Below are 25,261 nucleotides of genomic sequence, written 5' to 3'. Positions count from 1 at the left end.
CTCATCAAAGAATACAGAAGCTTTTCCAGTGAATAAGGAGTAAAGCGTCATGTTCTGAAAGCCGTTCTCGAGAGATGGATTATCAGCACTAACTGCGGGGCACGCTTAAGACTCTTCCCTGGCCCTCCGCCTTATAAGAATATTGTTTTTTCTCTTTTATTTTTTCTCTGACCAGAGGACAATGCCGACTTTTTTCCGAGCTACGTGTAACGGGATCGGCTCAATGAATAGTGGTCAACACGTACGTAGTGGTCACTCTACAAGCTAACGGACTTTGAATGGACCGCTGCCAGATTCGACAACCAAAACGCTACACGACAGAGCCCACGTTGGTTTGTTTGAGACAACGAACTGTGCAGATGTTTCTGGGTACATTGCAAGTTTTGAATTACTCTCCCAATTCAAAACACATGATACGATGGAACTGGAACTTGATTTTTGATTAGATCATAGAGGGGCATTACTTCTGAGCGTAATATTTTGAGAGAAACTGATTTACTCTCCCGTCCTACGGGCACACGTGACCCGTGATTGATTTCATGCTCTTGTGTTGTTGTTGTTGTTTTTTTTAGAGAGAGCGCAAGTGACCAGAATGTCACAAAGCGAAAAACCAAACATCTGTGCAATGCATGAATTACTGTGGTAATTTCAGATTAACATTCAATCCGAAAAGAAACATTCGAGTATGGAAAAGTCTTATTATCCCAGCACTGGACCCGCGGAGCCAGCGGCATATCGACCGAGGAGCCCGGCCGCTGCGGTAGGCGAGAGGTCGCTGCTGACCGCACACTCTCTTCACCAGACGCACACTCCGTTGTCAGGGTACGAAAGTAACCACACGCCTGTGCATTTCAGCGCCTACAACACCGGGGCACAGCCCATGAAGTGAGTGGTCAATCCTACACCGATTTCCCTCTGTATACACTTAGTGGTTGATTTTCTACAGAAGTATGGTTTGCTATGCACACATATTGTGCGGGTTTCTATATCTGTTTGAAATGCGGCCGTAGCTAGGCCATTCCATTTCATTTTGTGTATGTGTGTGTGTTTCTGAAGCTAGACTTTAGTTTGACTGTATAATACGTGTTCTTCAAAATGTTCTACGAAGCGTCCTAGCAAGCAATGCGAATAAAGCATACCTCATGTTTTCAGAGTCAAGACTGTCAAAAATTAGAAAAAAAAATCCCACAGAGTTATGTCTGGCCATAAAATTATTCTTCATACGCAGTCAAAATGACTGGTATCGCCCTTAACAGGCGTCTTCAATCATTCTACTAAAACGTGTGATGAAAACAAAGATAGACTTAGATCAATATTACATACATTTATTTTCGTGCATTGATTTCTTCTGTGATGACATAAGGCTTTCTTTCTTGCCCCATGATAACTTGTCTAATTCTATTTTGAAAAAAAAAAACTTTATAAAAACAACCGCTCATCAAAAGGCCATTGAAAAAAAAAATCTAATTTTTACATAGGGCTATATACTGAATTTATGTACTATATATATATATATATGCATATAAATGTGTGTATGTGTGTTTGCATGAATATAATATAGTATACATATATATATATATATATATATATATATATATATATATTATATGTACATAAGTCCATAACAGCTTATCGAAAATGAAAGTACAGTACATTTGATATGCATAAAGTGGTACTTGTATAGTGGTCAATTTAAGTTAACTTGTACAATGACAAGCTTCATGCACCCGTTATAAATATTCATGTATCATGGATACATATACGTGTAATATGAGATGCATAATACATGTAAATGTGTTCTTGTGCAAGCACCATGGTATGATTTGCCAAATAGATGTATATATATATATATATATATATATAGGCCTATATTGTATAATATGTTGACGAAATATGATTTAGCAGCACAGGAGAGAAGAAAATATACAGCTGCTTATTTTTGTTCATATCAATTACATTGTGAATATGGGCCTTATACATCAAATGAAATTCAAATAAAGAATATCCTTAAAAAATGTATGCAAATAAATATTTACGGAGATATGAAGTGTTTCATTACACATGTGGTAAAAGCCATTTTTTAACATATATCCCCATCATCCGATGGAGGGAATTTAAACATTTCCAGTGATAACTCGCTCGTTATATAGCAAGGAACATTCTTGGAGTTATTATTAAAACTTTCTTATAATGTTTTCTTTTTCTTTTTGTTTTGTTTTGGCCCTCATTTTGCGATCACACTGTTCTCGTGTTAAACCCTTATTCTTTTCTTCGGTTTTGTCGATTAGTTTTAATATGGTATGGCTACAGACAGAGACTAGCAAAATTACTATCATTTTGTTTATCAGTATGCAGATTACGGTGATGAAGAAGCTGTTGTGAGGTTTATTTTTTTCCCAAAAATGAAACAATGTATAAATATATTTCTGTTAATAAAGGTATCTACAAGAGAACAAAAACAACACCAAAATGATGAAAAGATACCATGATTGATGCACAGCTAATTGACATTTCATTTCATTTATTAATTTTTCCTCGCAAAGTGCACTTGTAGCAGTTGCCTACAGGTCATGAATAGAATACCACACATTTGAAAATTCATACTAAACTTTGGATAATATTTCAGGGTACCCAGTGGTTTTAAATCAGTCTGGAATAAGTCATAGTCGTGTTGGAAGATTCAGATATGAGGGAACCCAGAAGAACGCAGATGCTCGTGGGGTCGGTCCCAGAAAAAACAACAAAGAAACAAAATAAACATAGCAATAATAGAGCGTTTTTTCTTTTTTTTTAGCGAACGCGCCTTATACTTAGTATTTAGTTGAGATTGAGCAGAGGACATGTGCCTTCCAATCCATGTATTGGTTAACTAATCACCTTATTCAATTAAGGAACTGCTCCTGAGATGTGTGATATTTGCGAGTCAAATGTGATGGACACCACTAATCACGTTATGTGGGCCAAGCATGTCACAAAATGAGGTTCGTCGAACTATCCGCATTATCACCTTGTCGGCTTATCCTTTGATATGCAATTACAACGTATGTGCAATATATACATATGTATATGTATATACATATTCACATTGATTATATACTATATATATATATATATATATATATATATATATATATCTATATATCTATTTATAATTACATATATATCATATATGTCTATATATGATATATGTATATGTACATATTTATACATATATACAGAAAGAGAGAGAGAGATAGATAGAAAGAGAGAAAAAAGAGAGGATCTCGGCTCTGGCAAAGCACACACTTACAAACGTACAGATATGATATTATCTAGCAAGCAATATTGAAGAAAATAACCAAGGATGGTGTAAGAACTTTTTTTTTCTTCTGCGTACGCACACGCCAACGGTATTTCAACAGCTCATTTCCTAAGTGAATCTGTCAGGTTTTGCAATGATTTATGAGAATACCAAAAGTGGGTAAGGATCAGATTATATAGCTTTTTGATTTGCAAGAAGTATTTTGAAAGCGGTGTTTCCATTCATTTTCTTTACTCCCTTTTATTACCAGTAGAACTGATGAACTTTAAACAAAAACATAAAAAAGACCTTCATTGCCCATCGCGCAGATGCTGTGTTATCACAATGCCATGACTGTGTATCATGGGGTACAATATGATGAACACTTATTTTGGTTTTATAATTATGTACAATGGCTTTTGCCAGAAAACTTTTTCAGTCCTACAAAATAAGCATAGGTATCCAATTTGTGACTTACCACTGTTAATAGGACTTCAAAGAAAATGACTGTGTAAGTGGTTATCTCAGAGTGCACATTTCAAACCTTTAAAGAAACCCTCTTCCGATCTGTTTTAATTTCCTGGAAATCAAGAAATTGATATGGATATTACTGACTCTGTCATTATTTCATAACCATAGAACACTGCTATGTTGACCACATCATAAAAGAGTCATTTTGATATTAAGATACTGGGGAAAACTTTCTCTTTCTGCCTTGAGCAAAACGAAAAGAGTCTGAAAACAACAAAATTGCCATATTGCGTAAGGAAGTTGTGAAGGAGCCATACACTGCAAAAAGTCCGGTGTTAAATAGTGAACACCGAGCTGGTGTTAAATTTTCGGTGCTCGTTTATGGTGTTAAATTAACACCTCTGGGTGTCATTTCCAAATATAAAACTGTTTTTTGAAGAGTTTCTTAGTAACTGCACTTCTTGTTGATTTTTAATTGAAACAAGACGATCAAGAATTTTACATTAAAATACTAGATTTTTGAAAAAATTTGAAAATAAATCTACACCACAGTAACACCAGCTGGTGTGGTCTCTTATTGAGGCTGGACGGGTGTTAAACCATTGATATTAACACCAACAAATATCAAATCAACACCATGTGGTGTCATTTTGAATTAACACCAGTACAGTGTCAAATTAACACCACGAAGTGTCAGGTGAACACTTTTCAACACCATCACAGTGCATTTTCTACACCTGTGGGTGTGGTCCTCTATTGAAGTTTGATCGGTGTTAGATTTAACACCCATGGTGTTAAATCTAACACCGATGTTTTTACAGTGTACATTCAAAGTATAACTTGATAATCCTCCAACATCAAACTGCATGAATTGAACTCAACCACTTTCATGCATGTACAAAGGATGGAGTCTGGTCTGAGTCACCACAAGGCAGAATTTTGCTTCAAGGAACAAAGTTTCAAATGGTTTTCTCGGTATCACCATTGATTCAGAGTTAAAATGGGACCTGCATAAAGGGGAATTATGTGAAAAGGTCAGTAAGATGATACGTTTTGTGTGTGTGTATGTCTTTTTTTTTTTGAAAAAGTGAGAGGATTTCTCAACGAATCAAGTATGAAATTACTGTATAATTCTGTAATTTCACAATTTTTTGACTATGGTGATATGATCTGGAACTCAGTAGCCAAAGCCCACGTAGAAATGTTAAGAAACTGCAGAGCAGAGCAGGCAGGATGATACTCAAAGTAAAGTCGTCTGAACATAAATCAATAAGTGAAATTCATGATAATCTAAATTGGGAAACTTTAGAAAAATGTTTATTCGATGATGTACAAAATTCTTCATGAAATGGCGCCTACTTTCTTACGTGATGAATTTACTTACAAAGTAGTCGATTATATTTAAGACAATGTGAGACATTAATTTCACTGAAACATAATTCTCAAAATTGTAAACGTACGTTTTATATCATGGCAGCAAGTTATACGATGATCTGCTTTTATCTGTTCAACAGTCCAGCAGCCTTACTGATTTCAGCGAACAAATAAAGAATTGTGTACGTAGATTTTGAACTGTAAAAGAGTGGAATTATTAAGTTTGAATTCATGAACACATGAATATATATATATATATATATATATATATATATATATATATATCAGAAGATTAAAGATGAGTACCCTGGAGGGGAAGGGGGAGGGGTTGTTTTGAGGGATTGTTTTGTGATATGATTGTAAAAGATTTTGGTATTAATTCAAGGCATGTTAGTTATATAGGTTTATAAATCTTGGATCCCAGGAAGAACAGAGCTATCATGTAGAGAGATCTAAAATGGCCTGTCCACCATCATATATGTCATCATCATTGTCACATTTGTCAATTTGTTTGTATTGTGTTCTGATATTTCAAATTTGATTCATGTTTCAATTTTGTCATGTTTAACACTATTTATTTTGTATATGATTTCACCGTTTCTGAAATAAAACAAGGAAAATACGCAGACCTCCACTCATATCACCATTACTCTGGACAATGACAGTGACATCATGCCGCCAAATTTGATTATTTGCATTTTTTTGTTGTTGTTAGAGTTTAAATAGGGGTGCCTGATTTTTGAAGCACGTCAGTATTTATAAGATGATTGCTTTCTCATTATCATTTGAAAGCTACACTATGATACTATACTCCAATCAAAGAAATCATGTTATCTTAATCGCTGCAATTTTGAAGAAAAAAAGAAACTGCCGTACTAGTGAACATCTCTGAAAAGCAGTTCTACACAGTGGTTAAGTTTAATTTCAATTTCATTCCTAATTCTATTCTATTTTTCTATACAATAAGATATACATATCTCTTTCTTTGCAATAATTGTAATATCTTATAGTAATCATACATTGTCATGAAGACTGAAGTGATCATAGTAAAGTAAACAATTTATACGCAAGGTGCGAAAATGAAGAGACTCACTCGAAAGATAAAGTTTGTAGATGTAGTTGACTTAGGTAAATAGAGCACAATTGGATGAACAGAACGGGAGCGCTTTCATCAAAATTTAGATGATTAGTGAATCTTAAGGTTTCACAAGGTTTTACTGCATAGTAATATTGGCAGCGAAGATTATCTAATACATGTAGGCCTGTACAAATGAGCTAAGGAGATGATATCCCCAACTTATTGCTTATTACAATAAATATCGCAAAAAAACTCAGTATTCGGTGTGTAAGAAGCATTGGGACATAAATATTTGTATAAAAATGTGATTCATACCTGACCACGTGTTGAAATCATTATTTCATCGTCTTATTTCATCCAGTTTAAGTTCTTGTATCTCCTTGTGGCGCTATGCATCTTAACAGAATGTGAAACATATACCCTATCCATTATAATTTGTTGAGAATGAGGGCTCTTTTTTTAAAACAAAAATAATGTGAATTTGATATATGATATAATTCCAAACAAACATCAATATTCATGCAACAATGTCTGCTAGGTGCATCACCAGCCTTTTCTCAATGATATTTTATTACAACCAGAGTATTCATTCCTGTAACAAAATAATCTACAAAAATTTCTTTGCTCAGGATGAGTTGGCAAAGTCAACAATATTTAAACAAGGTCCAATGTTATGGAATAATGCACTCTCTCAAGTCCTAGCAGCAATTAAGATTAACTTTAGAAGCACTTTCTCTATACGGCAATTGATTCATGTTTGCTTTGCCGCTATTTCTCTGTATCCCATTCTTTAATTTGTTTTATGATGTTTGTGTATAACTCATTCATCATTTTGTCTGCTTTTACAGGTTGTAGTATATTCTTTTATTCATCACTTCAGACATTTTCTATGTTAAACCTAATATGCCTTTATTGAGCTGACCATTATTAACAAGACCTGTTTTTTAGTGGACCCTTCATTTTTTTTTTCTCAGAACATAACTAATGCAATACGGTTGGCTGGACACTTTCTATATATAAATTTCATTTGTTAATTACAACGTGTTCTCCATTTTTCAATCAAGGACTGTATACCCAAGATAATCTTCGATTCCTTTATATTATGTTCCTTGAAAAAAAAACCAAGAATTTGAATGAACTGAATTTAGTTAAGTTGGTGATAACCATGTTTACCCCCACCGTATTGTGACACTGTAATTATCGTTGATTGAATGGTGGAAAGAAATATGATAAAAAGAAATCAAACAATTCAGCAACTGCGACTGTCTCCCTAATGAAAGTCGTCGTTGCTATATGCAATTGAGCAAATAAAAAATGGAATAGGTATCTATTTCTTCTTTTTGAGAAACAAAGTCCAGAAGAATTTATGAAGACATCAGTGGGAAAATTGTGACACCAAAACATCATCATTTCATGTAATTTGGATTTGTGATTTTTACTAATATTCCTATTTTGTGAAACCCACAAAACATTCAAATCCAAAAACTGTTTTTGTTCTGTGGCTGAATTGAAGGATTACACTTGAACCTTTTGAGGCATTGCATTTTCATTTTACAAATAATGTTTCATCGGAGACGACAAATGAGATTAGTGATTTCATTTATTTACACTTTCTGAATTCAGTAAAACATGTAAGAATATACATGTAAAATAAACATGTAGATGTAACATGGGAATGTTGGAGAACATACAGTTGCTCTAGTCCGAGTTCAAGTTCCCTCCTTGGTGAACTCTTTTGTGTCATATTAGTATGCGGCATCCCATTCAAAACTTTGGAAAGAAAAACAAATCTTCCAAGTTATCAAAGTTGACATTCCTGTCACTTCTCTCTGAAAAGAGTATGCTGAGACTGCTGTATTCATATGAATGAACCTTTGCTCTCATAATCATCATTCTAAATCAAGAGAGTAACCATACCGTCGACGAAGAAATATAACATTGCTTTGGATTTCTGTCTTTAAGGCATAGTAAAGGTTGACTGAAATTTAAACGCAGAAGTACAGTTTTGTAAAGGTAAAAAATAAAGAATGTTGCCATCAACCTTGTCATTTTGCAAATATCATGGCAAAAGCCCCCTTGCGTCTTTCTCCAGAAATGTGTTATACAATCTCCATACTACTAATATCATTTAAAATGGGCACAAGTCTGAAGAATGGCGATTTGGGCGATGGAAATATTGTACTTATTTGACGAGAATCTCAGTTCCAATAAAAAAGGTTTACAGAAAAGAGAGATATTAGAATCAGCCAAAGTTTAAGAAACTTCATAGGAGTTTAGAGTTTAAAATGCTCTCACTCAAAAGTGATGTTAATTTCAATTATAAATGCAATTTGCCTGAGATGACGACACAGTAAATTATACGTCTCCATCTGATAACTCTAAAACATTATTCTTTAACGTAATCCATAAATTTCTGATTAATCACTTCAGAGAAATTACTCCGTATTAGCAATGACTTCATTTCATTTCATTCCATTTTGTTTATTTCATTTCCAACAGAAAAATGAAATTGGCAATAAAAACATTTGAATTCACAATGACACAGAATTAGTTAATTTATTAATTTAAGGGAAATAATGTGAATTGTATACTATAAATGTTGTGACTTTTATAACAAATACCGAATAAAAGTTGTTGCAATCGGAGGAGACTGCTAAAAAGCAGGGCTTGTAGTTTGCAGTCTCGTCATAAAAGATATCTTATTGCTAAACTATTAAAACAGTAGGCAAATTGCCAGAGAAAAAAAGAGAAAAAAAAGAACACACAGACATAAATACACACACAGATACAACTAAACAAACTTTACAGTGGTTTTATCTGTATACAAAAAATGCACGTTTTTATCAACTTTTATGTACAGATAAAAGTTGGAAGGCGATGTTCTGATTTCCTCATCTAATGAGAATGTGTGATTGTTTCCAATATCACTATTTTTTTTTATGTTCAACAAACTTTAAGGTCTGTCTTATCTTTTTCGTGCGATTCAATAAATATCGTAAAAGTTTTGAGTGTCTCATTTTGTTCAGCAAAATTCTAGAATAACTCAAATGCGAAGCTGTTTCCTTGCATGTCTGTTTCTGAATATGATATGAAGCTGCGACAATGATGTTTTAGTCAGATACAGTCAATCTCAAACCAGATGATAACAATCTTTCACGTAAGACAGACTCTTCTCTAATGCGAAGGTCCTCAAACTATGATTGTGATTATCATTTCCAACGTCACCAAAGGTATCTTTAACGTCAAAGTTTGCTCAATACAAATATGTGTTGTGATATTATGGACAAAATCATGAAGACGTAGGCACAGGAATATCTTATCTCTCACGTGTATAGAACTTGTACTCATAATGAAGTACATTGTACATGCTTATCTTTGGGTAAAATAGTTTCTTATAGTGTTGGTTTCGTATGTGGTGTTTCGAAAACCCAGGGTAAACTACTCACAGTAAACTTTTAGCACTTTGAATCAAGTGGAAATAGTGCTATGAAAATATCACCTATCATTATCATAAACTAAAGAAGAGGCATGCAGTACTGTTGTGTGATTTATGACGTTAACACTGTCATTCAACTTCGACCACTTCAAACAAAGTGTTTGAAACTGTTATGAACAAGCGCTAGGCCAGCATTGGCATTCTGAGTAATGATAATGTTCAAACATTTAATAGAACATTAAATTCTGTGGTGGCTCAGTGTCGTTCAATAAAGGTGTTTCAGAGGGGGAGGGGGTTAATGACAATGCGGTCACCTGGAATCATGATAACATGAAGTGACATTCGGATAGGTAGAATAGGAATTTAAACAACGATATTCAAGAAGGGACTCCTTTTCGGAAGACGATTGTCCTACCCTAGCCCAAAAGAAAAGTGTGTCAGAATTTTTCTCGTCACTTCATGTCAGAATTAATCTAACTGGTGTTCTTTGAACAGGAAGTTGGCGCGAAAATAAAGTTGATGTCTCTCTTTATAGAAGGGGTATCACCTCGTTGTATCACGATCGGTTGTTGAAGCAGAGAAGATCTTATTTGAATGTGAACAAGAACCGAGTGCGGTTATTCGGAGAAACACATGGAAAATAACGATACAAAATGTGCATTGTACTAAAATAACTCACTATTGCTACTACTCACTGAGATAAATGACGAATATCAGAGGTACGCAAAGACGCCGGAATTTGAAAGCACTCCGAACCATTCCTTGATGGTCACTCCAGATGAATGGAAATATAACAAGCATCAACGATGGTCAACAATAAGTGTACATTCTACACCATTGTGGCGTTACAAAAGTTCACGAGTAATCAGAGGTATGACCGGGGGTGCCCACTGACCAATACAATATCCATCACACTGACCAACGCTCCGATAGCCTTCGCATTTTTTTCTATTCGTCATATTTTCAGGGAAAAGGCCATTTTCTTTGGAATTTCTGTATCTTGTGGGCTTCCGCATCAAAGCAATTGAACGTTTGAGTGATCAACGTTTGAGCGATCAAACTTCTCTTTTATTATGGTGAATTATCATGGACAGATCAAGAAATGATAAATGTACGTTTATCAAATTTGTTGCTACTATAATTATGACAATAAAATGTAAAATATTTCGAAATAAGAAAAAATTGCGGGGATACTGGTAAACCAAGATGTCAAAATACGTGGAAGATGACATTCAATGCGGTCCACCCAGTATTAGTGCTTTAGTTTATGTATATTTAAGTCTAGAATAGCAAGCTGATATTTTTGTTGATGATAAACGTTATATACAAGAACGATGTAGTCGATTTTTTAGTTATTTTTGTTTTGATTCTCTTATGCAACCGATTCAATTCTATGTTTAAATCGTAGACATCAAGCCAAAGTCGGTACCGATTACTTTTTTTTTTCAAATCCTAAAAGTGGAGGGGTGCACGTCACGAATTCGACACCCCAGGAATCACAGACCTCACGATTCATAGAGCCCAAAGAAGGACCACGAAATTGCTACACTACGCCCCGTGATGGAATGTCGAACTCGTGGGCCTGCTTTACTTCGTGTCGAACTCGTAGGTCTTGTTTGTCTAGCGTCGGACTCGTGGGCCACATTTGCCTATGGTGTCGAACTCACGGGCTGTATGACGCGTGGGTTGTACGGTATGACTCATGGACCTTTATTTATTGTCGAAATCGTGAGCCGTATGACTCGTGGGTGTCGGTCTCGCGGTATGACCTCGTAACGACATGGTAAATGAAAATATGTCCGTTAGTTGCGGGGTAATGTCGAGCAACGCTCGCACTGAAAGAAAAACAGATTAAAAAAAAACCCTTTATCTGGAGCCCATTATTTTCTTCATCAGGATGAACCGTACTAACATTTCTACTGAAATTTTTGCTTCAATTTTAGCTTATGCAGTTCGAGGATCAAAATATTTCCAGAATCAAACGTCATAAATGTAGCTTCCACTGCTGTTATAAGAACCAGTTATCACTTGTGTAGCAAAGATGACATGATAGAAATTGCAGTTCCAACATAAACTTATAATTTCCTGTAATCGCGGAATGAAACCTAAAATTCCATTTCCCTTTCTTGTTGACAGGAAAAAAAGTATGACCCTCTACTAAACATGCAGTAATGGCTGGAATAACATTAAGGACCACTGTGCACTGTCACACAATTTAGGACAGTTATCCAATAATGGGTTTTGACAGTAAACCCATGACGACAGAGTTCAAATAATGCGTAAACAAAAGCATCAAAGACATTAATGATACTTCCGATTTCCCTTCTAAAGGGTAAAGGGAAGCCTTAATTTATTTATTTTTATCTTTACCCTAAATTACATCAACATTTTGGATAGATTACAAGAAGCCCGCCACTTCACTGCAAGGGTTTCAAAGTCAGAATTTTCTCGTCAGTTTCATGGATTCCTCAAGCTTTATGTCGACCCCGTTTTGCGCTCTCAGTGAAGGCGTGCCCGTTCGCAGGCGTTTGCCGCACCGAGGAGAGAGCGACGGACGGAGCTCTTGTCTCATTGGTCTAGTTAGAAAGTAACAACAGAAGCCCGGTATTGTGTGCGATTATCTGCTTGAAGAAGACACTGAAATATTCGACATAAGTTTGCGAGACGCTTCTTATACATCCACTCTACCGTCCACCTCTTCGGTAGCCAAACAAAGGGGAACTATGGAGTCAGCGGGTCTGGTGGATACATTGTTTAAAGATTAAGACTGGTCCTCAGCTCCTTGCCGAGGCTTCTCGCCTGGGGCGCATGAGGTTGCCGAGTCCTCTCCGTCTTGTTCCCGCCATATTATCCTCTCCCCCTCACCCCATCACCCGCCTACAATCCCTGCTAAGTCTCCTTTTCCAAGCCCTGACCAATGAATAGCCGCCCATATACTCTATACAATTTGGTGAAAAACTGATTTTACTCCTTTTTACTTACCCTTTCTAATGCTCCCTTTCTTTCTATCCTCCCCCTTTGCAACGTTGTGCAGGAGACTTAGAAAATAATTTGTTTTTCACAATAGTTGAGGATTTGTTAGTGAGAATTAATATTTTTTCTGCCTCGGTGATTAAATCAGGGTTTTTTTTCACATTCTCTCTGTTGTTGTAATGTTGCAGCCTGCGGGTGTTTTTATGTTTGGTTTGTCGCTCTAAAATAAGAACAGACTCTTCGTAAACATGTCAAGCGGTTTGCAACGCGCCCGTGTTTGTTAAGGAGTGACAATATAGACGAATTGCTCCCAAGGTCCGTCATAGTATTGGGGAGTAATGCAAATTAACGGAATGCATTGATGGGCTCGAAGTAGACGGATTAATCTGAGGAAAGGTATTTCTGAACGTTTAAATATAGTTGTTAAGCTTGTTTCAGAAGATGGATACGAGCAGTGAGAAAGAATAGAGTCAAAACACATGAATAGACTTTTAAACAAAATTCTACCTTCAATCTAAAACAAGTTTTCGAGGTTATACTTCTTTTTCAAAACCTCGACAACTAGGCGTGAATTGCAATGCAAACTGAAACATCTATTACGGAAGGAGACAAAGCAACTCCGATATAGGGTGAGAAGAAAATATCCATCGTTCATACTTGGGAGTGATAATTGGTTATGTTCATTGCAAAAAAAAAGTGCCATAAAACACGTGAAGAAAAAGGAACGAGAGCCATTCGTATATTTTATTTTTTCATCTGTGTCTCCTCGTGTACAGATCTGTTCGGCATTTTGTGTGTGTGTTTGTTTGTGTGTGTGTGTGTGTGTGTGTGTGTGTGTGTGTGTGTGTGTGTGTGTTACAGCCCAAGGCAGATGCAGCTATGATCAAGGAGTTACTTTAGACTCCATCAAACGGAAAAATCGGCTCCATCGTCATAATGCCACCTATATATGACAGCAATAATAGCAATAGGTTCGAACAACGAGAAAGATATGAATTTCGCATAATATTATTTCATGAAACTGTGATACCACAAGCCCATATGCAAATCAGACAAGATTGGATGATGATAGAGATTCCATGACATTTACTCCTGCAACAGTTGCTCCCATGAAAATGTCTGCACGCTAAGCCAAACATAAATTCTACCCACATACATATAACCCTAACCCTCATCCTAATCCTTGCATCAAACTAAACCTAATACCCTATTACAACCCTAACCCTCAGTCCTCGGAGGAAATAAGATCGGAGCAATTGTCGCAGGAGCAAATGTCGTGTCAACGATGATGTGACCGCCTTACAGCTTTCCGCGTTTGTTTGTTGATACATAAACGTACGAATATGATGTTTTGTCTTAGAAACGTTAACAAACTCTTTGCAAAAATCTTTGCAAAAAAAAAAATCTAAATTGCTATAAATAGAAAATAAGATTTGACTCTCATTGAATCCATTTCTAATCGAATCCTACTTAGCATGGAGATTTGGTGGGGACTTGCTGTCGAGTCAGTGAGAGCTTTGTAAGATGATTTAAAAAAAAAATGAAATTTCATAATTTCTTAGATGTCATTATTGATTTCAATGATACTTTCACTGCTCTGTTTGTTTGATATTTACCGAGGGAGATACAAATGTGGGAGTTCGAACTTGCTATAATTATTCAAACAGCTGTCACCTCTTCTTTTTTTTTCTAGGGGCGTACAAGAGAATCTGTGCCTTTGACAACGTTTGATCTAGGTGCTAGATGTCGTCATCTTTGAGCAATCTGAGGATTCATTTTGAATATAATTTCTGGTTTATTTTGCTTGTTTATATATTAATAAAATGATCGTATAAAACAAAAGGAAATCCCGTCCAGAAATGTGCGCAAAAGTGTAAATCAGAAATATTAAATATTGTAAAAGTGTTTAAACCTAATAGGGTCCTGATGGAAAGCCGATTTTATCACTTTCCGCGTAGTTCCGACAAATAAAATCGACATGTCATAAAAGTTCTTCAATGTAAGTATGTCCAGCCGCCCCCCGGTCGAATTATTTTGATTTTTCGTTCATCAACCTTTGAGCATCTTTTTTTTTTTTTTTTTTTTTTTTGGCGCGTCCCCGCGTCTTTGACATTATGTACATCTTATCTCTTACAATTATAGGGACACGAGGGATAGCGAAAAGTAATTACCACCATAAAGACATCATCTTTACTCACCTTTTGAGCAGAACAAATCCCAAGAGCGAACTGACACCTTCACCCCTCCCGTGTCAATCTTTCCAACAGGAATATCCCCATATACTCTGAGAGCGAATTCACGAGACCTCCGCAGATGGGCCACATGCCAGCTCTTCATTCTCCAGTGGTGTTACCAAGGAAACCGGTGCCAGATTATTCATTAGGAGGCGTGTCCAATATTCACCACCACCATCACCACCATCATCAATCCATGATGCCCCAAGGAGCAGAACCGGTCACCCATCATGGCCCTGTTTTACCTTATTCTGGTTAGTTGTCACTCCATTAAGGGACAATTCCTACCATATGCACTTAGAAGTCAATTTGAAATGAAAGAGAACAGATTATTTACAGCGTCGAAAATTTGATCAAAATCGGATAAAATTTTGGAAAGTTATTATGAATTGTGAATTTTCGCTAATTGTCACAAATCTATTCTTGAACAGTCAATATGAATAATGCTATTCAGCGAGTTGTTTATTTCATCACCCCACAACTTGGCATGATTATTGTACATAAATCCTTGAAATTTATCTCTCTCTTTTTTTTCTTTTTTTTTTTTGGTTCAAACGTAATTATGGCTAGTCTCAAACCAAATATATCTGACTGATCATTATTTTGAAATTAGTCAGCCAGGAAAAACATGATGTTTCACACTTTATAGTAGAAAATTGAGTTTTCGTCAGTTTACTGTACGCGATCAATGGAGAAATATGAGGTGATGACATCATCAGCTCACTCGTTAGTTATATTCATATCAACTGTTAGACAACTGTTTGGCAAAAATTAGCGAAACTTCGCAATATCATAACACCTCTAATTCTTATCAATTTTTGATGAAATTTGTACGGTTGTGGTCATTTTATTTTTCTTTTCAAACTAATCTTTAACTGGTCCGGAATTGCCCTTGTACTCTGTCTGATTTATAATAACACCGGTTATTATGGGAAACCAAAATAGAAGTAACTTATAATCAAACTGAGTAAGGTGTTCCTTCAGACATCTAAAATGTATCTTCCTGTTGTCTGTTCTATATTGAATTCCACTCTTTAATCTTAGGTCATGTTTGCACATTTTCACTGATGTAAAGTATACTTGACTATCAATGAGATATTTCACCCACACCCATTTTACATGAAGAAGAGAAAGATGAATTAGGATCAGAATCTAGACTCTTTTAGGCAGTATGGTGTTTTCTTTAACATATTTCGTTCCTGTTTCTTGTAAGTTAGAAAAGTAAAAAAGATGATTGAGTTTCACTGCTATACGTTCCTCAAGATTTTCTTCAATTTGCAGCCTTATACCCGTCGTTTATCATAAATACTTCATCTTTGCCGTTGGTATAAATTCATCTGTATAAGGCCAATAAGTATGACTTCATATACTTATTAGCCTGATTCATACTTAGTGGCCCTTTACAATGTGTTTACGTGGGTGGTGTCATAATCATCACACCTGAATGTTTACATTATTGTCCGTTTTATAAGAATGCTTACATGGTTTCTGATGTTATGATATAATTGACTGGAATTATATTCATGTTCCACTGTTGTATTTTTTTCGATGTTTTTGACAGTTTGTAGGTTTTAGCTAGTAAAGATGGGTATGTGTTTAATATCAAGGTTTTTATATTCATAATTAAGATTTTTTAGTGCGCGATATGTGAAGTGAACAGCAATTCAGCGTATTGGCTGCTATGTTCAGTTCAGTTCAGTTCAGTATGGCATTTAATTCCATCTATCCAACAAAAACTGAAGCAAAACATATACAGAATACACCTTGCACAATATTGAATGATTATTTTATCATTTTGCTATATTTTGCTAAACCACATTGATTAATCAATCCATCAATTCAACAATATGACTTGATAATGAAATATCCATACAACTCGAGGTTTATGAATTACAATATGATTGACAGGATGAAGCATACTTTGCATTTGAGAATACGTCTTACAGGCAAAGATTCCATAAAGGTGTAAATTGCAAAAAAAGAAGAAGAGTTTCTTCCCAACAGAGAGATCTGTTGAAAATGTGAGAAGCAATTCGTAATCTCAACTTGTTTTTTTTTTGTTTTTGTGTGTGTGTGTCGATATGCCCGAACAGAATTACTTCGGGACAGTTACGGCATGCAGGGAGGCGAACAGCAAGGATACGGCGGCTCATGGCAGAAACCTAGCAGCCTGATGAGTATTGATACTCCACGGATAGCCAAAGATATAACATCGGTATGTCAGAACATTTATATAATATTGACGTATGTCAGAACATTTACTTATATATATATATATATATATATATAGGCCTATATATATATATATATATATATATATATATGTATATATATATATTTCCTTTCTATACTAATTTTAGGAGTTGACTTATAGAAATAAAGTGAGAGCAATCAAACAAAGTGGTAGGCGTTACATTCAACTGAATAAAAGACAATGTCGACACTATTACTGTACTCTACGATTTAATGTTAAGAATACTCTGATTTATAATCTTTTGACAAAATAAAAAAGAAAAATTCCATGAAGATTTGAAGGCAAGTAAGTGAAGGACTGGTGGGGCAATGTCATAATCATCACACCTTTGTAAAATATTTGTGATCAATTTTACTGTGCCGTGTCAACTCAGTCATTGTATATCTAATTTTGATGAACCTTTATTTTGTTTACTTTTACTCTATTTTTAAAGTGGTATTTTACTCTGATGGTGTATATAGAAGACACAATATCATTGTGTGGTGTGTATGTATATCTATGTGTGTGTGTGTGTGTGTGTGTGTGATGGCTCTTTCATGCTCCCTCCCTCCCCCTCCCCCCCCCCCCCCCCCCCCCCCCCCCCCGACGCAATTCACTAATTTCTCCGCAACATGAAATATATTTCAATTCGTCTTTCAGGAATTCTAGTTTCTCTGATGCTTTTTGAAAGCATACTATTTTGTTTGAGTCGCACAAACTAAGCTATGGGTGGCAGATCAAAATAACCTATCAGACTTTTAACGAACTGTGATTGTTATACATTTACTTGTGTATCAACAGGTATTGAACAGGTATTGAATTCAAGAGCAAATTTATATGTATGTATATATATATATATATATATATATATATATATATATATAAATTTGTTCTTAAATTCAATACCTTTTACATATTTATCAAAAGTTATCAATACGTACTTCTTTAAATTGCCTTACATACTTATTTTTTGCATAAATCATTTCGCTGTTCATACAAACCAAAGTAGAGGGGACTTGAAATATTAAAAAACACTATACACATTCTTGAAAAAAGAAAGAAAGTAAGGAACAATGACAAATATGATATTTCCGTGAAAACAAGTGAAACTTTAAAGTTTCATATAGCATTCCTCTCTTGTATAGTGATGATAATGATAACATAAATTAATAAAGCACTGACCGTTCCTCAGCAAGAGCTCCTGGTACGCTTTACAATAACAGTTAAATCAGTGAATTAACAGTTAAATGAAGAAATCTATTTTGAGTTTATCCGATGTCGATGAAATCACATTGCTGTCTCCTTGGTTTTACACCATTCAAATATACACTGTGTCTTTTAATGAATGGTGCTGTCCACATAAATCATTCATTATAATTACATAATTATCCTTGTGGCTCTAACGAACATTAAAGGAACACATCATATATAAGTGTCCACAACAATCGTCAGCTGGACAGCGGACATGGAGATATATATGGTACACTGTGTATCACAATGTTCTCTAATGTCATTGTAAGCGTACCCCTGTGAATGTGTCACTAAATGAATGTCCAATATTCAAGTTAATCATGTTCTAGAGAACATGATCAAAATTTTCCTGTTGATCATACTTAAATTGTTATTGATACATAAGGATTTCATGAAAAGGTATAGACTAATCATGATTATTTTGATGCTAAAGAAAAGACGTGATTGAAATGAAAGTACCAGAAAAGAAGACGTTTTAAAAATTCGAAGTATACTCTATATGTATATTAATCATTACCAGACGCGTTTACATTTTAGCTGTAGTGGCACTTTTGAATATAGCTGTTGTTGCAAAGTAGGGGCCTAGACACAGAGTATGACATAATATTATGTGTAGTGAGGTAGAATGTTCCATACATCCAATCTTCTTACATTATCGATTTTCGAGCAATCGATTTTCGCGTTCATCCGTGTGTGATAATTTTCATGAATACCTGGTGGCTTATAAGTGGATATTAATTCATGCCTGCTGACGAGGACTGAAAAGCGTGAAGACATTTATTTTGCAATTTTGATATCAACAACGCGATTTATTGTGTGCTAATTCTACTGCAGACGTAGTCCATGCACTTAAGCGAAGATATCAATGGAAACAGGTTATGAGACTCTGTTGAACGGTTTGTTGGAACACTTGCAGATCGGTACATAGCAAACGGTTACCAGGGGCGGATCCAGGAATTCTGTAAAGGGGGGGGGGGGGGGGCGTGACTAATATTTCTGGTGGCACTTCCGGGTTTCATTTCATATTTTTTCTTTTTAGTTCTTTTGTTTTTCACGAAAAATAAAGGGGGGGGGCGTGCGTCGGTTGCGCCCCCTCTGGATCCGCCACTGGATACAAAAATGACGACACGTGGTCTACATCCAGAGCAAGCACAAATTTTCGCAGCTCCTCACGTTGTAAAGGCGCAGGCGTGATGATAAAAAAAAGTTTTTTTTTTCTGTTTCTTGCGTTTTTCTCTTTTCCTGCATTTGACTGGATATACTTCACGAAGTGTTAACGTAGGTTCTTAGATCCAAAGGGGTCTACGACAAAGATCTGTTTACACGTGTGAACAGGGACAAATTACTATATAAAAAAGGGGGCGCGGAACCGGCGGTTTGGCTCTTAAAAGATAACGAAAATGAAATCTCGACAAAACCCATAACTCTGCGATGGTTCAGTACGGAGATTCTTTTCGTCGACCAGCAATGGTGGAGGGGGGGGGGGGGGGTTACCCTGATCCCCATCGGCACGTACCCCCCCCCCTCTCCACACACACACACACATATATATATATATATATATATATACACACACACACACACACTGGGGAAAAATCAGAAGCAGAAAAAAAAGAAGCAAGGAAAACACTTGAAAATGTAGTGGTCAATAAAATAACATTGATTCTTAGTAAGTTTAGTACAAAAAAAACCCTTATGATTCAGCATGAGTCATGTAATTGAGACATTTAAACAAGGTCAGTTCAGCCGCATGAAGTAACCCTAGTTATGCATGACGAAATACAATATACCATTGAAAACCTCCTTCTGTATTGACAGTGTATCATGACACAAACAAGTCAACGGATAACATTGAACGAAGGCACCTAAACAGTGTGAAGACATCCGAATTTTTTGACTGCTAACAGCAACATAATATTTAGAAAATAAGTGCCTAGTCTAGCCAATAATCTAAACATCTTTTATTCATTACAAATAGTAATTGGTCTCTCAATTAGTGTCAGACATGAATAGTGTCGTAAAGTGAAAATCAAGAAATCATTTGTCAGGTCTACGTTTATCCTGTTTTGCTTTCAGAACGGAACAGCTGGTATTCTGCCTTGCGCTGATCTTTTACCTCACAACCAAACCAACTACCTAAACTCATCCTCCGTAGCAGCTGCTCGATCTCAGTCCGCCCACAGTCCAGGCCACCATCCCACCCACCACTCGCATTCCGCCCATCCGAACCCCCACCAAGCATCGCCATTCGTCCCTGCAGCGTCCACGCCCACCTCCATGGGCGGAGCCTCGTACGAAGACTACGCCTCCAAGTTGCGCTCTTCGGCCGACGAGAGCAGATTTCCACTCCCGTATACGTCAACACCACCGGCTTGGAGGAGTGGTCATCACCACCACCCGTCCCAACAGACAGCCCCGCCCCCACCGCCACCTCCTCCCCTCTACTTTTGTGGGCGGATGGTACAAGTCAGATCCAAACAGAACAAGAGCGAACACAAGAAAAGTAAGAGAGTCCCTTACAATCAGTTTTATTCATAAAGCGATAATCTTTGCCAGAACAGACTATAGAGTAGGCTTTTTTTAAATAAATTTTTATTGACTTTTTTCTTCTGCTCACCGTGAAAATATTGACGGCATGTGGATCCTATAAGACACTATCCCACTCTCATTAATTTAAGTAAAATTTTGATAAAAGTGACAAAAAGCCTTTCAATCAAAAACAGAGACAAGGAAGGCCATCTTGTTAAAGGAACATGGTTGTATTTATAAAGATAGTATGTATGTGGGTGTGCATGTGTGTGTGTGTGTGTGTGCGTGTGTGTGTGTAGAGAGAGAGAGAGAGAGAAACAGACAGACAGACAGACAGACGTATACACACAGAGCGTAACTCTGTGTTAAATAGCTAAATCACAAATGTACATTAATTTTACACTTGAAATAAAGTTGAATAAATATTGTTAATGGAGGGATGGTTATCTGGTTATTATCAAATATATTCATTCTACTCCAAACCACGATGCCTCTCTTTTGGAGATACTAAAAGTGAAGGGAGTGTCAGTGAATTCCGAAGTAGTGAATTCAGATTTATCGTAAAATCTTCTACCCTGCTAAGTCCTCGGAGAAAAAAAAAGAAGCTTATTAGGAAATCTCTGTAAATGTCACATGACATCTCTGTAAATGCTTTAAATAGAAGCTTAATTTAGACGCACTATAGTATCAATGTGACGGTGGTATTCCACATTCCCCTCCCGATAATTCGCTGTCAAAGATTAGGAAGACCTATACATTCGAATAAGCACCTCGTTCAAAACGCCGACGAATTTAGGCGCTTGTATTCCAATCACACTCGAGTGTGTTCGAGAAAAGCTACTTGACAACCTTTTGACATAGTTGTCACTGTTCATCCAAAAAGTTTGTGATGAAATCGTGCAAGTAAGTTGTTAGATCAACGAAATACAAAGAAAATCTGTGCCAATAACAGTTAGTGTCAAGAATAGTTCCAAATTGCAGAGAATAGGCATCTTTGAGTATAGATGACTCTGAGTAAAGTTATGCACCCAACCAACGATCAAAAGGAATAGAATGTTTACCCCAGAGTTCGACACATAATGTTTCCAAATCACCGTTTTATCAATAACGAATTGACTATATACCCCCTCGTATGCAGCGTTCATTCAATTGCAGGATTTGAGGAAAAATCTGAATATCATGTAGCCTACATGAATTCAAAATTAATAGGTAACAGTGTGAAAATGCTGCACAACGAGAACGCCACCGACGAAGTGAAGAGGTCTTCTATGAACGAAGAACGAAGTATCGAATTTGGTGAAAGTTTCTTTGAGGCAGTAACTGAAAACTTCATGAAGAAAATAGTGCGCAGCTTGTTCGTTTTCTCAAGATGAGAAGTTATGTTTGTCATTTCGTTTTCGTATTTTTTCTTTAGTTCAGTGTGATTAACTGTGAATGTTTTCAGTCATCAATTAAGACGGTAGGGATGTCCTCAAAGGCAAAACACGGCATAGGACCTATTGGAAACCGTTCCAGTATAATGGAGAAAGAGGAAAAACCTGAAATAGATAATTACTTATTTCTGTCCTTATTAGATTAAAACCGTCATGTTTGAGAATAATTCTTGCTACAATAATATAGGCTTACAAAATAATGTCATTATTAACTTTCTGATTGTGCGCAGAAACTGTTTTTTCTTCTTTTTCCTTTGTTTTGTTGTGACAGCACAATTTAGAATTAGGTGCTACTTTGCGTTTTACCTGGTGATTTTGACCTTATAAGTACATTCATTATCCTGTAATTTAAAAGAAAATACCTCCTTAATCCATTATCCCTTTAAGCGTGAAACATTTCCTTACCGCGTGATATGCGACTTCTTTACCTTCTAAATCTCATTTAATTCGTCCATGGCTGCCTCCTTTCAGACAGCAACCAGTGCACCATATGCGGCAAGTCGTACGCCCGACCGAGCACGCTGAAGACTCACATGCGGACGCACTCGGGGGAGAAGCCGTACCGCTGCCCGACCTGTCAGAAATCCTTTTCGCAGACGGCCAACCTCACGGCGCACATGAGGACGCACAGCGGTGAGAAGCCCTTCAGATGTCTCATATGCAACCGCCAGTTCTCGCAAGTGAGTTTCGGTGATGGCGGTAACCAGTCACACCAACAGTTTTACCATTCTCAATAGTTCTCTCGAATTGGCCAAAAACAATGTGGCGCAAGCCTGATGTGGCGTCTGCTTAATTAGCCTTGGAAGAATGTTTATCTTATTCTTTAAAACAGGTGCGTTGCTATCATCTGTGAAACATCTTACCCAATGAGTGGGTTTCGTCCATCCAAAACGGAGACAGAAAATAAACGAAACTAAGTAAGGAAACAAACAAAAGTCTGAAATGAGGTCAATTGAGTTGTGATGTCATCTTTACGAAATTCTGTTGAGATGTGAGTTTTTTTAATATATATTTGCCTGTAAAATGATAATCAAAAAATAGTCTCAGGGAGAAGAATATTAACGTGAAACATGTTGACACACACACACACAAAAAAAACAATGACCCATCACTGACATTGGAATAATACTGTTTTTTTTAACTGAAGAAATTATGTCAGAAAATAAACAGAAATGATATTATGACAAGTATCGCGTAAGTTGGAAAATCACAGATACGTTTTAATATGAAAATGGAATACTTATATCAAAAACAAGAAACGAAGAAAGTGTTTAGACTTGTTGGACAAATACAGTGTAGGCTTAAGCCTGGAGCATCATATATATAGTTTTCGTGAAAATAGGGGGAAAATCTCATGGTTCTTAACATCTGAAGGATTAAACTATAAGATGTAAAAATGATATCATTTTAATCTTAATCTAGATAAGAATGTGACGATGAGCCATTTTTATCACTGTTCATTTCACCCCAGAGCTCGTCGGTCACAACGCACATGCGCACACATTCCGGAGAGCGCCCCTACCGATGCGCGTACTGCCGGAAGGCCTTTGCTGACAGCTCAACCCTCACCAAGCACCTTCGCATCCACAGCGGGGAAAAACCCTACCAGTGTAAAGTCTGTCTCCTCAGATTCTCGCAGTCTGGGAATCTCACGCGCCACATGAAGGTCCACAAGAACGAATAAGTGGGGGAGAGGGCAGACACATCCTGCGCACATCATCATCTATGAAAGCGCGATTGCGCCATCTCAAGATTGCATGGTGCAGCTCTTAGTAGCCCAGCCCAATTTGTGCGAGGAATCCGGAGTATACTTTTCAGTGCTACTCGATATTTCGGATGAGCGATGAACTTACTGTAGAATTCGATGTGTAAGGACTGCCAAGGGAGGTCACAAAAAGAAAGGGAGAAGGTGGAAAATGAATGATTCCAGCAGGCTGTACAAGTAGCAATACCCGCTGAGGGTATATGGCTAGGCGGATAGTATATACAGACTCTAGTAACTTGTAAGAGCGTACTAGAGCGCATGCTGTTGCATTATAAATGTATCGTATAGAGTAACGTAGACGGTAATGCATTTGATGTATTCAAATATTGGAAACTACTGACAAGGAGGGGGGGGGGGAGGGGAGAGACAAAAGACTTGGCTCGTACCAGTATTTATAGTAGCACTGATCAACTCAACGTTTTGTTTTGTTTTGTTTTTTTCGGGGGGGGATATACTTTCCTCACCTGTATACCACTCGTATAGTCAGGAATTGTTCACGTGCACAGAATAGTTGCCTAAATAATTCTATTTTAAGCAAATTCTTCAATATTTTATTAACAAACCGACAAAATAACATCATTTATTATGTCATTATCTAATCTAAAGTTTGTGCTAAAATTTGAATCTGGGTATAAACCTGTTGCAGCAAGCTTCTGTAACACAAATTCAATGTTTCAGTTACGGTTTCAATTTCGTAAACGCGTTTTTTTCTTATTGGTTGGGATTCAGTTCTCTCTCTTTCCTTTCTGTTTATTTTTAGTAAGTTTACCTGATATTCTACTTAAGATTTCTTGTACTGCATTGCCTTAGGTAATGGAAGATCTGCAGCTACATATACCATGATTTAATGCAATTTATTTGATACGTTGCCCTGGGCATGTTGGACAATCTATACTTGTCTGACTAATAATGTATACCAGTACCACTGATGTTCGAAGATGAAGTTCATTTGTGACCCTATGATGTGGTCTATCTGAATAGATTGTCGTAAAAAAATGTGCAAGATATGATTTTGCCATTCCATGTACTTTTTAAACACAGTCGGCAAAAAAAAAGCAAATTTGTCCTTGTAAACTAAGTAAGCTTACAGCATTGATATCGCGATTCCACGAAATGTCCAGGTGGCGCAGAGCCTTCTATTACAAGGCTCTGAGGTGGCGCCGTCAAGGGCGCCATCATATATTCTGGTTCTGCATGAAACTTT

The 25,261-nt window shown here is 36.5% G+C and overlaps 1 protein-coding gene across 1 annotated transcript; it reads left to right on the top strand.

The window, feature by feature from the left end:
- Positions 1–685: 685 nt before the first annotated feature.
- Positions 686–23,976, top strand: LOC139728815 (uncharacterized). Its single transcript, XM_071639751.1, has 6 exons — positions 686–885; positions 14,880–15,100; positions 16,940–17,043; positions 20,407–20,833; positions 22,764–22,972; positions 23,764–23,976. Exons 1-6 carry the CDS (start codon positions 686–688, stop codon positions 23,974–23,976), a joined length of 1,374 nt encoding a protein of 457 aa, XP_071495852.1.
- The last annotated feature ends 1,285 nt before the right edge of the window (positions 23,977–25,261 follow it).

This window comes from Diadema antillarum, unplaced genomic scaffold (assembly GCF_040938485.1).
Source record: "Diadema antillarum isolate AM-2024a unplaced genomic scaffold, OU_Dant_1.0 seq00000201_RagTag, whole genome shotgun sequence".
Lineage (NCBI taxonomy): Eukaryota > Metazoa > Echinodermata > Echinoidea > Diadematoida > Diadematidae > Diadema > Diadema antillarum.
This window is presented reverse-complemented; position numbering and strand designations above follow the sequence as displayed.